This window comes from Aythya ferina, assembly GCF_964211825.1.
Source record: "Aythya ferina genome assembly, chromosome: 4".
NCBI classification, from domain to species: Eukaryota; Metazoa; Chordata; class Aves; order Anseriformes; family Anatidae; genus Aythya; species Aythya ferina.
The window spans coordinates 57,130,141-57,147,748 of record NC_140300.1 but is presented as its reverse complement, the minus strand read 5'-3'; the positions used below and the strand labels follow the sequence as shown (position 1 = coordinate 57,147,748).

Genomic DNA, 17,608 nt, shown 5'->3' with positions numbered 1-17,608 from the left:
AAAACTGAGATACACTCAATTTTGTATCTCTCCTTAGAGTGACAGTCTTGCAACTTTTAACTTCACAGTACTGCAAACTTTTAACTTTTATAAATTTGCACCTTCAAAATGTTTAGACAAGCTTAATGCTATAGCAAAGGCTTTCTTTCATTTGCTTAGTCTTTTGTGGGACTTTCTGGTTCAAATCACAGAATCACACAGAATCACAGAACTGTAGGGGTTGGAAGGGACCTCAAAAGATCATCGGGTCCAACCCCCTGCCAAAACAGGTTCCTCAGAGCATGTTGCTGTAGAGGTTGGCAATTTACTACTATCACATACCATCTTTCTTATAAGCTCCGTTCCTCGCTTACTGAAAATTAGTTGAATTGCTCTCATATGAAGAGCACTTTTTATTTTGTTGACTGAATTTCTGCAGAATTTGTAAGTTAGGCCAAGTACTTTACAAATATTAACTGATTTATTCTCATTATACGTTTTTACAATTGGTGTATTTTGCCTGTTTGCAAATAGGAACCTGATGCACAGGAAAAACAAAGGCAAAAGTACCTACTTAATGTGTAATGTGAGATAACAGAGAGAATTTTTGGAATGCTCAGTGTTTTGTAGTACTTGGTGTTTTCCAAATACAGCTCCCACTGACTTCAACTGCAGTTGTGATTATTCAACATTTCAACAGTGCAAGGTTCCTGAAAAATGAGAATGAAATACATCATGAAATATGAAAAGTTAATTGAAGTGAGTTGAAGAACCTCCATTAAACACTGTAGCAGTAGTAATACAATCTGGTTAACACAGGGGAATTCAGTTACGTTATCAGATTTTCTTTCTGTACTTGTAGTACTCTGCCATGTTCACTGTATGTATTTTAAAATGTGTGTTTGTATATATGCGCACATACATACACATACTCTGTGTGTGTCTATATTCATGTGCCAAATTAAACAGGGCCGTATACACAACAGTTGTCTTGGCTGCACAGCCTGATTCAACTCAAAATTCAATATGCTCAGAAAAAAAAAAAAAAGAAAAAAAAAAAAAAAACATGATCATGTCATTAAATCTCTTTCATAATGAATAACAGGACCATTTTTGTTTGTTTGTTTTAGTTTTGAATCTTTCTTTTCACGGTTCTTTCCTACTTTCTTAAAAAGTCACATTGCTGCTGTTAAAGGCACACCAAGGTCTGCTATTTCAGCTGCCCCCTCAAAAGAGCTGGAATCTTTCCCACCCTCACACAGGACACTACCACTTACAGTGGCAGACCATTAGTGGTAGTTGCCACCCAGCTCATCAGCGCCAGAAGCAATGAAGCTCTGCCTGAAGGCTTCATCCGTTTATCTTCAGTAATTACCGTGAGATTCAAGGATGTGGAGATGAGGGTGAATCTTGAGGGAGGGACGTTTGCTGGTAGAAACGGGTACTTCCATCTGCTCCTCAAATTTGTCTCCATCACCTTCATGTGAGACCTCATCACCTCAACCAGGAGCACCACCACCTCAACCTGAGCCACCACCACCTCAGCGTTGGCGCCATCCCCTCAGCGCTGGCACCATCCCCTCATCGAGCACCCCAACCGCCTCCCCCATCCCCGGAGGGCTGAGGAAGGAGGGGAGGAACCCGAGAGCCCCCTCCCGGCCCTCGGCTCCCTTCCCTCCCCCTCAAGCACCGCCTCTCCCCGCCCGGCGACGCGAGGGGGCCGGTCCGGGCGGCGCAGGAGGCTCTCAGCGAGACGGCGGCGGAGCGGCGCCGTTCCCCCATTGCCCTGCTCTCTCTCGGCCCGGCCGTGTGAGTACCGCCCCGGCCCCCGCGCCGTTACCACAACGAAGCCGGGGGTGGGGGGAGAAGGCGGCGGTTGCTCGCCCGGGGCTGCCGGGCCGCTGGGGTCCCTGCCGGGGGCCGAGGAAGGAGCCCGGAGAGCGGGTGTGTGGCGTTTCCCTTCCCCCGCCTCTGGCCAGTTTTGCCCTCAAATGCCATCTCGAGCAAGGTGGGGAGCGCGTTTCTGTACTGCTGCTGTTTATTTGTGTGTTATTTTATGAGGGAGTTCGCTGTCTCGCTACTTGGGTCGCCGCCTGAGCGACGCGTATGTGGGTGTCCCTCGGGTGCGTGCTGTATGGGGGGGCTGCTGCTGGCCTGGAGCCGCCGGGGTAGGCACGAAGTCAGCCGAAGCGATTCCTGTAAACAGCTCGTCTCAGAGTGTGGTAAAAATCATCGCGAGTTGCGTCTTTGTCATTTCCTCAGGGCGATGGTATTGTAGCCCAGGGCTGTATTCTTCACTGCTGGGTCCCAGGGTGGGAACCAAGTAGTTTGGAAGAATAACCAGCCACCAAATAACCAGGCACCCGTACGGATTTGTGTGGAAGCCACAGAAGAAGTAACTGTAAATCCTGGGCCTTCCCTGCCTGTCATTTGTGTGGCCCCTGCAGTTGAGCAGAATAAGTGAATCCCTTCCCAAGTCTCTCAGCGAGATGATACAAACAGCAACCTGTGTCGTGCTTGTGAAGCCCCGTTTGTTCTCAGGTTTTCACAACATATTAAGAAAGTCAGCACTTTAAAATATGTTATGCCTTAAGACAAACTAAACTACAACTGAAACTATCTTTAATGCCTTGCTGAAGTGTTTCCAGTGTTGTTCTCTTGAATCCAATTTTTTAGAAGCTGGTTTTTGTTGTAGTATGCAAATGCTCTTATTTGTCCCTTCATACTACAAAACGTGCAAGAAGTATTTAGTGTTTGCAGTTGGACATTTATATATTTATAAACCTTGTGGTTAAAAGTTTGCAATGTTCATGGAAACGTAGCAGGCAAGAAAGCTGCAGGTTGGAATGGTTATAACAGAAATAGGAGTGCTAAGTTTCTGTTGGAGCTCTGCGTTTTTCTGTTACAAGGTGCTCAATATAGAGCATCAAATGTGTTTTGTGCATTATTGCTTCTGTGGAAAAAGTTAATCTCTTTCTCCAGTATAGGAAGCTTCTTGGTAGCGACTGATCACTGGAGTCAACAGTGGAGGGAGAAAAAAGTTGCACAGAAAGTGAAATTCTTCAGAGAAACTGTTTGAAGACTATAATGAAGTCATAGTTACTAGAAAATTAATCACCGGATGTTAGTTGAAGAATGGATTCATAAAATAGTCTTCAAATCGTAGGACTCATTTTTTTGGAATGCTTTGAGCTCTTTCAGTGATTTTTCTTAGTTGTTTTGTTGTGCTTGTGTTGTTCCTTTGTGTTTTCTCAGCCTAGATATTGCTTGTAATGGTGTGAAATGGAGAGCGCAGAAAAGGAGACAACAAGGAATTTGGGGACATAAATCTAGAGACTTGACCCAGCAGTACATAGAAGTACTTCTTCAAGGAGGCTTTCAAAAGCTGCAGTAATATCTCCTCAGATTTATGGGAAATGGCAGGCCGTTATGATAACAGGTGTACCCTCAGTGCTTCCACCAGAGCTGCTCTTTAAAGCATTTTTGTTCTTTGCTTTCCTGGTCTCATGCTCAGCCAAGACTGGTGATAGTAAAGGTCTAAAACAAGCCCTATCTTTCTTGACAGAGGTATTTCCCATCTAGCAGTCTGAACTGATGGTGGTGGTGGGTATTTTGCAGTGGTGGTGATTTGGTGGTGGGCATTTGGCAATCTTGAAGCATTTTATTTTAATAACATACTAAAGAGAATCCCAGGAAGCCCACCCAGATCATGATGCATTTAAAAGACAGCCCTACATTCCAGTATTTTACCTGTTTTTCCATAGTAAGGCTTCTCATCTGAAGAAATGAAGAAGTCATAAAAATATAATGCAAGAGGATCTCGAGAGACCTCTACCTCATTTGCCCTGCACACACTCTGAGGCAAAGTGCATGTACTGGGACTGAGCGGTAGTTGTTTAAGCTGTTCTTTGTCTATTGATTTAGAGACTGTACTAATGTACTTCCCTCTGCTCACCTGTACCAGTCAGTGCCTCTTCCTCTTGGATAGAAACATCCTCACTGAGAATACGTGAATTACATCTCATCTTCAGCAGCTGTGGAGAACATGGTCTGCATCTCTTTAAGTGTGTGTGTATTTCCCCAGTGGTGATAACAGCTGTCACAGGTGTTTTTAACAGGTGTTTGGTGCTTTGTGGGCACACCACTTGCATTTAATTGATCCGTGTGGAAGGACAGTGTGTGTATGATGTGGATGGTCAGCACGTGGATGAAAATGTCTTGACCTCTATTTGGGCTTTATTTTTGAGCCCTGGCTGTGGCAGGTGAACACCTGTATATTCTCAGCATTTTTGGCACACATCTCTACTGTTTGCAGTGAATGAGGCAGGAGCACAGAGCAGGCACAGGTGGTTTGTTACAAGGTGGGGATAATGGGGCAGTTATTGCACAAATATTGGTGATTTTTTTTCTTGTGTTTGAGTGGTGTACTTGCACCTAAAGGAAGAAAGATAGAGTCCCTAGGCTGGTGCACCAGGGTGATATCTCGTGTAACCCCAGCCTTTTTGAGGTGGATTTGCTCAAGTTTTGCACTAAAGGAGGAGTTGTTTTTTTATTACCTTGCAAGCAGTGGACCCTTGCAGGTAGGGGGAGCAGTGTGTGGCAGTCAGCCCACGGGTGTGGGTGGCATCACTTCTCCATGTTCACAAGCAGGGCCAGAAGCTGCTGGTGTTTTTATCAGACAGCATATGATTCCTTGTTGTTTATTTTTATTCTAAGCTGCTTCTGTTCCCTCTGGGTTTGGAGGGTTTGCTGACGATTTTCCTGGGTTTCTCAACAGTAAGCAGTAGCAATGGCCTTGTTGCACAGGCATCATCGCAGTCATCGTTTAAGCTCAGTAGCCTCCAACCCAGGCTTTCCTCTCACGAGAATGAGGTTTATTAAGGAGCAAAACTAAACTAACCACTTCCCACAACATTTGCTAGGATGCACTAAGGAAAAAAAAAATCTCTTTGCTTGTTTCTTCAGCAAGCATGTCCTTGTGGCTGGAGCTGGTGTCTTTCCTTCGCAATCCTGAGTCCTCTTTGGCCTCTAGGAGAGCTCAGGAGAGATCTTCCCAGCAGGAACTGTGGCCTCCTCAGTCATCTGCACTCCTTTTGTTTGGTGGGAACATAACCAAGCAACCTTTGCTGGAGAACAGAATTACAGAATGAAGGACATGTAGCAGCAGGGAGCGTGTGTGAGAGTGAAGTCCTGAAGCTACAGGTCCACATCCCTCAGTATATTTTGGCTTTTCATAGTAGGGGAATGTTTTGTTTGTTTGTTTTTGGTTTGTTTGTTTTTTTTTTTTTTTTTGTTTTGTTTTTTTTTGATCAAGTAGAACTATTTTTTTCTTCTCCTTCTTGTACATTAACTTCAAGGCCTTTGCTCTGTGGTCATCCAGGGCTCAGTGGTGGTCATGTGCTCTCGTTTACTCGAACAGATGATGGCAATTGACTCTGGTCCAGGAGCTCCTAGTGCACACTTGCTGAACTGAATCCTTGCTTGGGATCGGCAGGACACCCAGGACTTTGTGCTGGGATCCTTTTAAAGGATTCAGAGTACTGTGGAGCATCTCCAGTGGGTCTGCCTCTGTTTGTAGACAGTCAGAATGCTCTTGTGAGGGCTGACCTGACACAGGTTTGAGAGTTAATAGACTGTATTTTACAGCCTGCAGAGAAAATGCTTTTCCCTTTGAGTATGCAACGGAGAAAACCAGGGCAAGGAGGGGTGGGGGGGGAAAAAGGAAAAGGGGCAGCAATGGCAAAATTTTCAGTGGGGAATTCCCTCGTGGGAAATAGTTTCCTGTGAGAGATTCTTCCTCCTTTGCATGCTGTGTTGCTCTTGGTAGCAAAAATGAAACCTCGCATTCAAGAGGAGGTGAGTAGGGCTGGGTGTGCACAGCGAGGCATGTGGCTGGGGGCAGCTGCACTGCTTGATCTCGAACACATGGTGATCGTATCTGAGAACAAACTAAGTTTTAGTTCAGTCTGTTTTACATATTTTAAGATTCATACTTTCTCTGTTTTCTCTCTTATAAGCAAAACAAGCCCTCATAAGTTGTACTTTTCCAATCTTCTTAGAAATTTTGTTGCACCTTCCTAGACACTTTCAAATTTGCTCACTTCTTGTTTGTGTCAGCCAAAAACGAAGGAGGAGGGGCAGGAGAAAGAGGGGAAGGGCCAGCTTTGAATTAGCTTGCTTTTACGTGGTAACTTGTTCACTGATTATCATTCTGCACATGGAAGTTAGATGACGTGGTTAGCGTTTTCACCCTCTCCAGGTACACCATAGAATTCGGCAGTCAGCATTAATGAGGGATTAGGATCCCTGCCAGCAGGGCAGCAACTAGAGCCAGAGGATTTGGGAACGTCCTAACCAACATCTACCACTGGCAGTATAAAACTTTAATTAAGACACTTTAACCTTCCAGCCCCTTAGCTCTCAAACACTTGGTTCTGCTGTCTGAGATTGGGAGGGTGGGTCTCTGCTCTGGAAAGCTGGAAACTTCCAGCTGAAAGGGGAAGCAGCGACTGTGCAAGCTGGGAGTAGCTCTCTGGGTTTGTTAGTTCTGACCACATCGAGTACCAATAATATTTACGAAGGAAAGTTGATAACCTTCAACCAGACAGTGTCTTCTTATTGCTTCTGATAGAGGGTTTCATGACAGGAAGCTGCAGAGAGCATACGTCTTTTGAAAATAATTGCAATGGTTATTAGAATTAGCAGTTAATGAGAAGTGTTTGGTCCTGTTGCCAGTTTACTGGGCTTTCAGGATTTCACTTGTTGGTTCTGTATTTTAATGAGTGTTCCCTTAGCAGAACTCTGTACTTCTCACAGACATAAAATGACGTTCTGCCCTGTATAGAAAGGGCTGTGTGTGCACAGTTTGTTTATTAAATTAGACGTGGTTCATCAGCAAAATTGCTTATTCTGTATTGCTGCTGCTTGGCAGATTCCAGCTCCCTTAAAGACCTTCTGGCTGCGTGAGGGGAATAGGAACAAAAAAATACCATCTCTTCATCTGTTTCCTCCCATTTGTTTTTAACAGAAACTACAAAATTAATTAAAGTTTAGCTTGTGAATGATCAGGAGTGTCAGTGAGAGAAAGGGACCGATGTAGCGCATCTGTTTCCCATTAAGAAGAAGGCTGAAGTAGTTGCAGGGCTGTGCCAGAACGTGGAAGGAGCGCTTGGCGCTGAACTGACTGCTGCTCCTCAGGCACAGCAAGGCTGATAACTGCGTTTCTTCTGGTAATGGCAGTCCTTCTCCATTAATCAGTTCTGGCTCAGGCTTCGTGGAGAACGCATGGTTCAGCGATTTGTAAGTCACGTGAAGTGGGAAGATGTGCTCCTTGGCTGGTGCTGGAGGTGGGCAGGAGTTTATGGGCCCCTTGCTGCTTCCTGTCACATTTTGTCATCTATTCTCTGTCCTCTTGCCACTACCTGGAGTTAAATCCCTTCTTCACTCAAGAGGTTGTGTTCTGCAAAGAAACATCTGAGAAGTCTCGGTGCAACCACTGAGTATCTCATCACCTGTAATATAATCCTAGTTTACTTACACTTCCTGACAGTGGGTTACACAACGGAGTTTGATATTTCAACCTGTACTAGTGAGTCTGCATCCACCCGCAAACCTGGTGTTGCCTTATCCCCTTACACTTCTGTACGTACAGCAGTGCTAACAGTGGGTCACATCCATGTGCTTGAGACAAGTGAAATATGCCACGTGCCCACTCTTACCTATCAGCCATAACTAAGCAATGTCACGTTACTGTCTTCTGATTCTTCTTCTGTGACGTACATTTTCATATATTCAAATGCATCATCCTTTTAGGAAGCTGCTCCAGGAAACCTTGCAGGAATTGGTATGGCAGTTGGGCATTGCAGGCTGTGCAAATTTGCCTGAAGCCAGGGATCCCAGTGAGTGACGTGCATTGGAAAAGTTTCCAAATTCCTTGTAGCATTTCAAGTTAAGGGTTCCCAAGTGTTTTATTCCTTTGTTCTGATGTTCTGCAAGGCTGTAGGTACTTAAAGAGTTTCTCTTAAGCCACCAAAACTGACATTTGCTTGTTTTTTTTCCCTAGCGTTTTCAGGTTTATACAACATCTAACCTTATTAAATCTCTTCAGTTTTTTGTCTTCATGGATTTTAAAACCACAGGAGATTCCGTACCTTCTACTTTTGTACTGGCCTTTTTGTACTTAGGGTGCGTATTTCAAATCCCTGAAGCAGAGCAGTATTTGAGAAGTGGCAAGATAACTGAATGACGGTGACCTTTGAAAAATCTTGTGTTTTGAAATAATTTTAAGTAGAGGCTTTCTTGGGAATAGTCTTGCACTTTCAAAGCAAGCTTAGGAATTCCTTTTTCACCCTTGTTTGCCATGGCAACAAATTGTATGGGTTTAAGGGAGAGCACCTCTTGAAATATTCTTGTTCTCCTGCCTTGCCTAGTTGCTTCTACTGTCTTTGTTCTTGATTTCCTTGAGTCTGAAGAATTTAAAATGCAATCAATAAATACATCAAATATATATATAACCTGTGACAGTAGGAGAAAAGTGCTTCTAGCTAGCTGGGAACAGCGGTCTGTGTTACTATTTCTGTTTTCATTGTATTTTTTTCTTTTTAGTTCTGTATATATCCTAATAAGGAGTGGAAACTGTCATATCCCCCCTACTACATACACAATTTTCATAGGATCTAACGCCGTGTGTTTCCATAAGAAGTATGACACGACAGGAGCAGATCTGTAGAGCATACCAGCACTGAGGACCTGATGCATGAATTATCCTTTTGTTAGGATGAGCTGTTATCCGGTCCTGTGGAGTGACTGGTAACTACTGGTGTGGGTGTGCTAGGTTAGTGCCTGGAGCACACGTTAGAGGTTAGTTTCATCTGAAACGAATCAGGTTTGCTTATTGTGCTACACAGCGCATTGTAGAGGACGGACTGCCAAGAAAAGCAGGCTCCTGATCCAAACTAAAAGATTAAGGCTGACACACCCTGCATCTATTACAGTTTAACCTAGGGAGCCATGGATCTTTGATGTAAATTGAAATTGCACCTCCTTTTCATTCTGAAAGTCCACAGTTTGGACCACTGCCTCAGGCAAGGTGAGGACCACTGCACAGACCCAAGGCTTCTAAAACAAAACCCAAAGCAATGATACAGAGAGGTTCTAGCTTAAAGGGACAAAACCCAGACGCTTCAATTACATGCTTGCTGTAGTTAAGGCACTGTAAGTGTTTGTAAGTAAGTAAGGCATTGTAAGTGTTTGACAAATTCCTTGGGGATGAAAGTCTTGAAATCACGATTGTTTTTGTTCGTGTGAAGTAATGCTTACTGGCCTAGTAGAAGTACATAAGCCATGTACAATAAAGCAGAACCAAATTTCGTTATAAAACTAAACTATGGAGCTGTCCCTAGCTATGTAACATAATTAAATGCAGAATTATAAATGACAAGAGCTAAGAGAATAAAGAACAAAACTATTATACTGAAAGTGTGCTTGTATCTTTTCTTATGCTAACCTTTGGAAACCTTTTCTGGTGGTTGCAGGAGACACTTGGTGTTTCAGTATGGATCGCTTTGAAGATGTATCAGATGGTGAAGTGGATCATGCTTTCTTTGACAGTGATTTTGAGGAAGAGAAAAAGAAGAGTGAAGAAAATGGTGAATGTATAGAGAAAGAAAGTACAAAGGAAGTGATTCTTTCAGACCCTGATTTGATTGCTAATACAAAGGATGCAAACTGTTGTGAGGAGGAAAGCAAAGAGAAGCAGGAAGATTTGCAGAGGGATCAGTCCCTAGAAAGCAACACAGACCACCCAGTGGATGCTTCATCTTCCTCACTTTCTCCAGCTTCAGAGAACGCAGGTACATCTGGAACAGGATCTGCAGCAAGTAAGGGAACGCCAGAAAGTGTTCTGGCTGGAATCCCCAAAATAGTTAAAGAAGGTGAAGAAGACTATTATACAGATGAAGAAGACAGTAGTGACGATGGCAAAAAACAGAAGGTTAGACCAAAGTCTGCTAAGCAGTCAAACAACGCAAAAAAGGCTAGCAAAAAATACACTAATATCAGTTCCTCCTCCTCCTCTTCTTCCTCCTCTTCCTCCTCATCTTCATCTTCGAGCTCAGATACGGATTGCTCTGATACAGATTCTGATAGCTGTTTATCGGATTCATCACATTCTTCCTCAAAGAGGAATGCTTGTAGTGTGGCTCTTCTGTCTCCAAAACAAAAATTCAAGTCATCAATAAAAGTAACAGAAGGAAAACCAAAGCTTGGTGATTACCTGGAAGAGTCTGAAGACACGGTGACCGATGTAACACCTCTGTCAACTCCAGACATCAGTCCTATCCAGTCTTTTGAACTTGCAGCTTCAAACGACAAGAAATTAAAAATAAAAAGACAAGAAAACGTGAGCCAAGAACTATATGGTAATTTTGAAGAATTTAAGTACAATATAATTTCTAAAAACTCTGAGGCTGGGAAGTCCAATCTTATATGATTTATTTTTTTTCCCCATTCAGATTCGGAGTTTGACCGCAGATATAGTCGAAAAGTCTTGCATGATGCCATGGACCTGAATCAGCTTTTGAAAGGTGACTCTTACTTTTTTTCTTTTAAATAAAGTATGACATTTGTATGTTGTTGGGAGTAATACAGAACTGAGTTCTAATAGAAGGGAAGGGTTGGGTTTTGCCAGATGTATTGTAAAAATGTTTAAAGTTAAGCTATGTTGAACTCTTTGAATTCTCATGTATGAAAACAGTATTGCTTGTACAGTGGAAAGAAGAAGCATATGTAGGAGCCCATGTGGGTATGTGTATACATAGAAGTAAGATGTACAGTGAATTCCCAGGTAAGATTTGATTTATTAACAAATTGAATACTAGAACTGTATGTGCATTTTAACAAATCATGGCTTACTAGACAATGCCACAACTTATTATCTAAATTAAAACACTAACCTTCCTGATAAAATTCTGGATTCTCAACCTTCAAAGTTGAAAGGTAGTCCAAAACCACATTATATAATAAAGAGAATTCACGTTTAATCAAGTATTTAAACTTCTAGTATCTTTTTGATAGCAAAACAGAATTATTTGAATTTTCTTATAAACTGACATCCTTTTGAAAAATGATAAAGTTGGGTAAAGATACTTGAAAGAAATAAGATCTTTACTAAAAATTTGAGTGGTTACTTCTTGCTAAAAGAGTTACTTCACATTAAAAATAGACTCTGAGAGAGAGCTTTGTATCTCTTTTGCTACATTCATTCCAAACCTTTGTTGTATGGGTTGAAAAAGCGTTGGATAACTTCATATGTGTATTCTAAGATCTACACGATGGTTTTGCTCTTATTTTCATTGCCCAAAGTTCTCAGTAGTAAGCTCTGTAGAGTAAAAGATTCAGCTCAAGAAATCTGCTGATATCAAATGAGGTAAGAATTTTATAGTCCGGTGCATTTCAACCCTAGTTGCTATATTATGGTAGATCTGGCATGATGAAAGCTGCTTGTCATTTTTCTTTACCTTATACCTTGCTAGACTGAGCCTATAGCGAGGAAGGTTTGCATGTTGCATGCATCATCTGACTTTCCTATGAATAGAGATAAGGATTTCACTTACATGGAAATTCAGATTGTAAGAACAAAGCTGGCCATCAAGAAAGGTAGAGCTGATTCTTGACTCTGGTAGTCCTTGTGCTGGAGCAACTCCTTCCTGCTAGAAAAGGCTTCAACCACTTGTCAAAATGTGATGTTAGAAGAGGTGTTGCTAGGCAATTGAAATGATGATGTCCTGCATCTTTATTTGTTTCTTGATAGCAAGAAGCTATTTAATGACTGGCAACTATGGAAGGATTCATCACATCCCTAAAACAAATGGGTATTATAGCTCAGAATAAATATTCTCAGAGATGAACTTGTTTGAAGGAGGGAGGTTTTTTCCCCCCAGACTGAAAACCGGTTCTAAATAACAATAATAAAGATTGAGTAATGAGAAGCAGAATTCATACAGTCTGGCAGTTAATGTTCCTGATTAACATGCATATTACTCCCAAGTGCCTCTCCAAGTTGGCAAGCACAACATAGCTTAATTACTTTGGGTATTTTGAAGTTTAAATGGGGCAGGATTATTAATGGTGGAAAGTAACTCATCTGGGAAAATAGGAGCTCTGAATTAGTGCTTCCAGGTTTTTCTGTCCTTTTTTTGTGTGTGTGAATCACTTTCCCCCACTCCTTCCTCCTGACAACCTGCATGAAATGTCTGTGCCTATCCAGTTCTGATGAACATGACTTAGACTGTTCTCACTTGAAGCACAGTTCTGAGCGCATGAATCAGTGTTTAAATGATCATCAGGATGGCTCAGATTTGGCTTTAAAGTATAATTTTTTTTTTTTTTTTCAGTAATCGATACTGATGGAACAGTTTAAAATTGTTTGTCAAGTGTAGCTGGGTCTAAGGATTTATGGCAGTTGTGTGTCTGATTTCTCAAGGTCCCCAGAAATTTGCAGGATTTCAGTGTCATCTGTTACTGTGATGTTTCTAGGAGATATGCAGTGATGCAGCAATTAATTTTTATACAAATCTGTACATTGGTGGTGTGAACACATGGGAAGACCTGAATCTCTTGTATTAGAAAATAAACATAAGAACAAAGAAAGTGTAGAAATCTATTCAAGGCTAATGATGTTCATACAATGAGTTCTGATCTAGAGCAGCAGTCTGGTTATTAAGCAGAGAGGTGGTTCGTGTATCTTCAAATATCATTCATTAAGTATTTAGATGAAAATTTGCAGCTGAATTAGAAATGAGCTACTCTAGCTTTTCTTCTCTTATACACCCTTGATACATATTTGTGCTCATAAAAATGGAATAGTTTGTAATAAGTGTTTGAAAAAAATCCACATTTAGACTAAAAAAAAAACCATGCCCTTCTGTCACCTAAAGCTAAGTTTCTATCTTGATAGATGTTAAAATTTAACTTATGCTATTGTGAATAACTTGAGATCTCACAGATAATATAATTTGTTTGAAATCACATGTTCTCCATGCCGTATATTGCTATTTGAATGCTTTTACTTGGGAAAAAGCTCTACCTGCAGCTCTACCACTGATATTTTAGAAATATTTTTAGTGACAAGAAGTGTGAATGAGAAACTGATAACGGTGAGTGACAATACTTGGTCGCTACATTTAAAAGTTGTCTTTGTGTGTGTGCTGTTACTGAGGTGAGCATTTCCAAGTACTGCAGCTTGCAGCGAGGCCTCGGTTCACCCCATGGAAAACAACTGAACTAGTTTTTAGTCAAAATGGCAGAAACTTACTTGGTAACTGTAGCTGAGAGTGAACTGAAGATTATGCTTGAGAGCTGGAGAGGAGCAGGTTCTGCACATTGCCAGAGATAAATAAAGCAGGCTGATGAAGGCAGGGCATGGGAACAGAGTATTCTTGAGAGCAGATGCAACATGAGGAAAGAGATAAGAAGTCGTAGAGCCCAGGTATCTGTAAGCTGCCATGCCAAGATACGGTGTGCACAGCAACTTTCCCCACGCCATTTCTGTTGTATGGAGCCTGCAGTCTGCAGCAGGAGGAGTCTCAGTAGAAACTGCATGCATGGTGAAAACAGACGCTGTGCAGAGCAGACAGACAAACCTGGAGCATATTGCATCGATTGCTGTGGTTTGTTCCCAAATCAGTCCTGCAGCTTTGTGCCACTCAGCTCAGAGCAGCTTGGAGGTGAGGTGGGAGGGAGAGCCCCTCCACAGCCCCCTCCCTGCCCCACGCATACTGATCCCTGTGACTGCAGAGGTGGGAGTCTTCAAAGCAGCCTGAGTCCTGGTGTAACCTAGGCCTAACTGGGCCATATTGTTCAGGTGACTGGAGTTTGATTGCTTATTAATTATCTCTGCATTGTGCATAAAGATTGTTAGGTGTATCCATGATACTGCTTTGGTAGCTCTGAATCCCTGAAGGGTTTAATTGCTTGTTAGTTGAATGACTGTAGCATTGGAGCTGTGGGGCCACACTGTGCTGGAATTAAAATATTTATCAACGTGGCCACGCACTATTTCAGTTATTCAGCGTTGATAAGGTTTGTCTTTTACAGACTTCTCACTCTTCTCCCCATCTGTGTGGAAAACATGTAGGTGTGATTCTGATTTTTGAAGTAGAAATGTAGTTCTTTGGTTGTTTCCTGGTTTTACATAGACTTTTTTTTATATATGCACCATTCTTTTGAGTAAATATTGTTTCCACGTTTATAATAAACGTTAGATATTTTAGAAAATTAGAGTAAGAACTGACTTGGCATTATTCAACACCCATAATAAGAAATGTTATTTGTCATCCTCTTTTTTGTACTTGTGTGCAGTCTGAACACAAGGAGGGAATGAAATATGCCAATGTGAAGAAATAGTATCCAAAATTTGTTTTTGGAAGTATTTACTTAAAGCTGCTTGTTAGAAAGATGGGAATAGAAATCTTGAGATTTTTCTGGTGCTCTTTTGCTTGATTCTATGTCTTGAACCAATATCCTGCCTTATTTTAAGGAATTCAGATTTTCATAGAGTCATTAAATGGTTTGGGTTTGGGTTGGAAGGGACCAGTTCCAGGTCCCTTGCCATGGGCAGGGACACCTCCCACCAGCCCAGGCTGCCCAAAGCCCCATCCAGCCTGGCCTTGAGCACCTCCAGGGATGGGGCATCCACAGCTTCTCTGGGCAGCCTGTGCCAGTGCCTTACCACCCTCAGAGTGAAAAATTTTTTCCTCATGTCTAGTATAAATCTCTTTTAGTTTAAGACCATTCCCCCTTGTTTTATCATCGTCTGCCCCAGTGAAGAGTCCTTCTCCATCCTTTTTATAAGACCCCTTTAAGTATCAAAAGGCTGTTACGCAGACGAAGAGATGTGTTAGGCATGGATTGTGAATTAAGCAATCCTCCATTTTCATTTCATTATGCCACAGACTTACTCTCAGGCTTTAGACAAGTCTTTTAGTTTCTGGAGTTTAGAATTCAGAGTGGTTGGGCAAAAATGCTGTATGTATCTTTATCTGAATTTACACTGGGTATGAATACAGTAGTAATGGGATTGCAGAAGGTATTTAGAGTACTGAAGATTTAGTACTTTGTGTTTTCTTCTTTGTAAAATGGGGTTGATGCCTGCTTATTTTACAGAAGTGTCTGTAAGAATTAGTTTGTAAATCCATGGTATTAGCTATTATTAACCTGAGGAGGTGGTGTGACAGGGTAAGTAGGACATTGGGCCACAGACTGAAGACTGAATTCTATCCTTGAAGCTCTCACTGACCTGTATGCTCTCTGATGAATCATTTTGCCTCTTCTGTGACTTAGATTTTCTATTGTGAAAAAAATTATAGATCACTCGCTGAAAAGCACTGTGATGTAAATATCATTACTGTGAAAGTAAAAGCCCCGTGTTTCCGAATAAAGCTATTGTAGAAAATTAAATAGCAGCTTCAACTGAACATGTAGCAATTGCTTTAACTTCTTGGCTATAATTTGTGGAATTTGTCTGTACCTGTATATTTGTTCTTTTTCTTATGACATCAAGAATAAATAGCAGCCCTATTTAAGCATACATTTGTAAATAAGAATGTTTTTACTTGAAAAATCATATTTTCTTTTTTTTCAGAAAACATCAAACCAGGAATTCTCCAAAATCTTTTTTTTTTTTTTTTTTAAATATGCAGCATGAAATAATGGATAGACAAGGAAATATTTGCACAGAAGTACTACAGGGGAATAGATTCCGACTGAACCTATTAGACGTTTCTGAGGAACTGTGATTTAATCCTTTCATATCTTTCAGATTTGTCACAGATACGGTAGTGGAGCAGTATAAAACAAAACACCAGGCAAACTCAAAAGTGTAAGCACTGAAGCAATTTAATGCATTTTCCTGCTGGGATTGCAAGAGAGTGAAAGATGCACGATTTTAATTTTAGCCTTAATGCCATTAGGAGAGCTGTATCAACCTGTCCTAATGCATTTGACTTGCTAATTATCATTTGTATTTTGTGTAAGGTTTGGTCTTTTTTAATCTGCAAGGTCGTTTCAATGCTCACAAATTGAAAGCAATAAACAGCTTGTTTATTGCTTCAAAGAAAGTCAGGTGTCTCTCCATGGAAACCAGCTTTCATAGAAATCCCATGAATACCAGAGAAATTTCTTTTACGGCTTTTCAGCAGATGAGAAGTAGCACTGTGCGCTGTGCAAGTCTTTATGCAAATGCTACTACTTGTTTACTCCTCTCTCCCAAGTTACTGGTTTACGGTCCAGATAACAATTAAGTGGTCAGTAGGGATTTAGATAAATTACTTATTACTCATTGGTAGAGTATGAAGATACAGATAAATCATATTTAATTGTTTTGAGACTTGAGGAGAAGGACAAATTGCAAATGCTTCAGAACCTTAAATCATAACCCAAAGCTTTAGTTTTGCCTCACGTTATCACTGGCCACTGCAGAAACAGTCAGGTAAACCATTCAAACACTTCTGTGTTGTGATTAAACAGCAGCATAGATATGTTGTTGAATAAATCAACAAAAAGGTTGCACCTGGTGATCTTTTGAGGCCCCTTCCAACCCAAGCTGTTCAATGATTCTACATTGCTCGAATAACTTTTGAAGCTCAGATACTTGGGTTAACACTAACTGTACCTGAAATACTTAATAGCATTTAAAATAAATGCATTTACCTCTTACGTGGGATCTTGACTCGTGTTGTTGTTTGTTGATGGTGAATTCTCCCTGTTTTTGTAGGCTTTTGTTGGCTTCACATAGGCTTCTGCTTCTGTTCCTGTGAAAGCATGGCTTTCATTGCCATGAAAATTGAAGCACATTCAATGCATATTGGACATCAATTCCTGATATAAATCATATAATTTTGTGTCACAGTAGGTGAGCAGGGAATAGGAACATTTGACAGTGTAAGTAGTGTCTTATAATAGTGCGGGTTGGTCAGGTTTTCAGCCAGGTGGCTTGAGAGGAAACTATTGCTGCTGGTAATGATCATGAGTTACAGGGTCAGAAACCTCACTGCAGGCACAGTTGAACACTTCTGCCAAAAGTGATACTTTGTGACTCTGACCACAGAAATAACGTCACCACTGCTTCAGGAAAACTTGCAGAAACTTTAGCTTGCTGCTTTATTCGATTGCTCCTGTGGCTGATTTGACCATAGTTTAAGAATCAGGGATTTTATGAATGTCCTTTGCATTCTCCTTGTTTTGTTAGGCAGAAGCACTTGCTCTATATTTGTGATTGTCTTTCAGGAAGTTATGCAGTAAGCATTCTGTTGCTAATCTTCTTTTTTACTATTGTTATTTTTTTAATAAACTTAAACTCTACTGTCACAGGGTTCCTGAGGAGAACAGTGTTGCAGTTGCTGTGATTTAGGAAAGGATACAGATGAGCTTCCATCAATTAGCGGTTGTTTTGAAGTGGTATTTGAGGCTTAAATTCTTTGTTAACAGAGCTTAACTAAGTAAAACACAATTCTGATTTGTTAATTCTGCAGCTCAAAGAACAACAGAACAACAACTCTTAGTGTGTTGACTGATCCAATGACCTGGTGAATTGCAGCACCTTTGCTGCAGAGAGCTGCCTGTGAAATTTCAA

The 17,608-nt window shown here is 41.2% G+C and overlaps 1 protein-coding gene across 4 annotated transcripts in view; it reads left to right on the top strand.

Moving 5' to 3' along the window:
• Positions 1-1,665: 1,665 nt before the first annotated feature.
• The window catches only part of CFAP97 (cilia and flagella associated protein 97), a 28,308-nt gene continuing 12,365 nt past the window's right edge, over positions 1,666-17,608 (top strand). The window contains exons 1-4 of one of the 4 annotated variants that reach the window (XM_084519186.1): positions 1,673-1,788; positions 8,973-9,067; positions 9,513-10,397; positions 10,491-10,562. In XM_084519186.1, the coding sequence (XP_084375312.1) occupies positions 9,533-10,397; positions 10,491-10,562 (937 nt within the window). In that variant the 5' untranslated portion in view covers positions 1,673-1,788; positions 8,973-9,067; positions 9,513-9,532. Of the gene's footprint in view, positions 1,789-1,866; positions 1,988-8,972; positions 9,068-9,512; positions 10,398-10,490; positions 10,563-17,608 lie in introns of those variants that run through there. The other 3 variants (XM_084519187.1, XM_084519185.1, XM_084519188.1) reach the window with 3 other exon arrangements.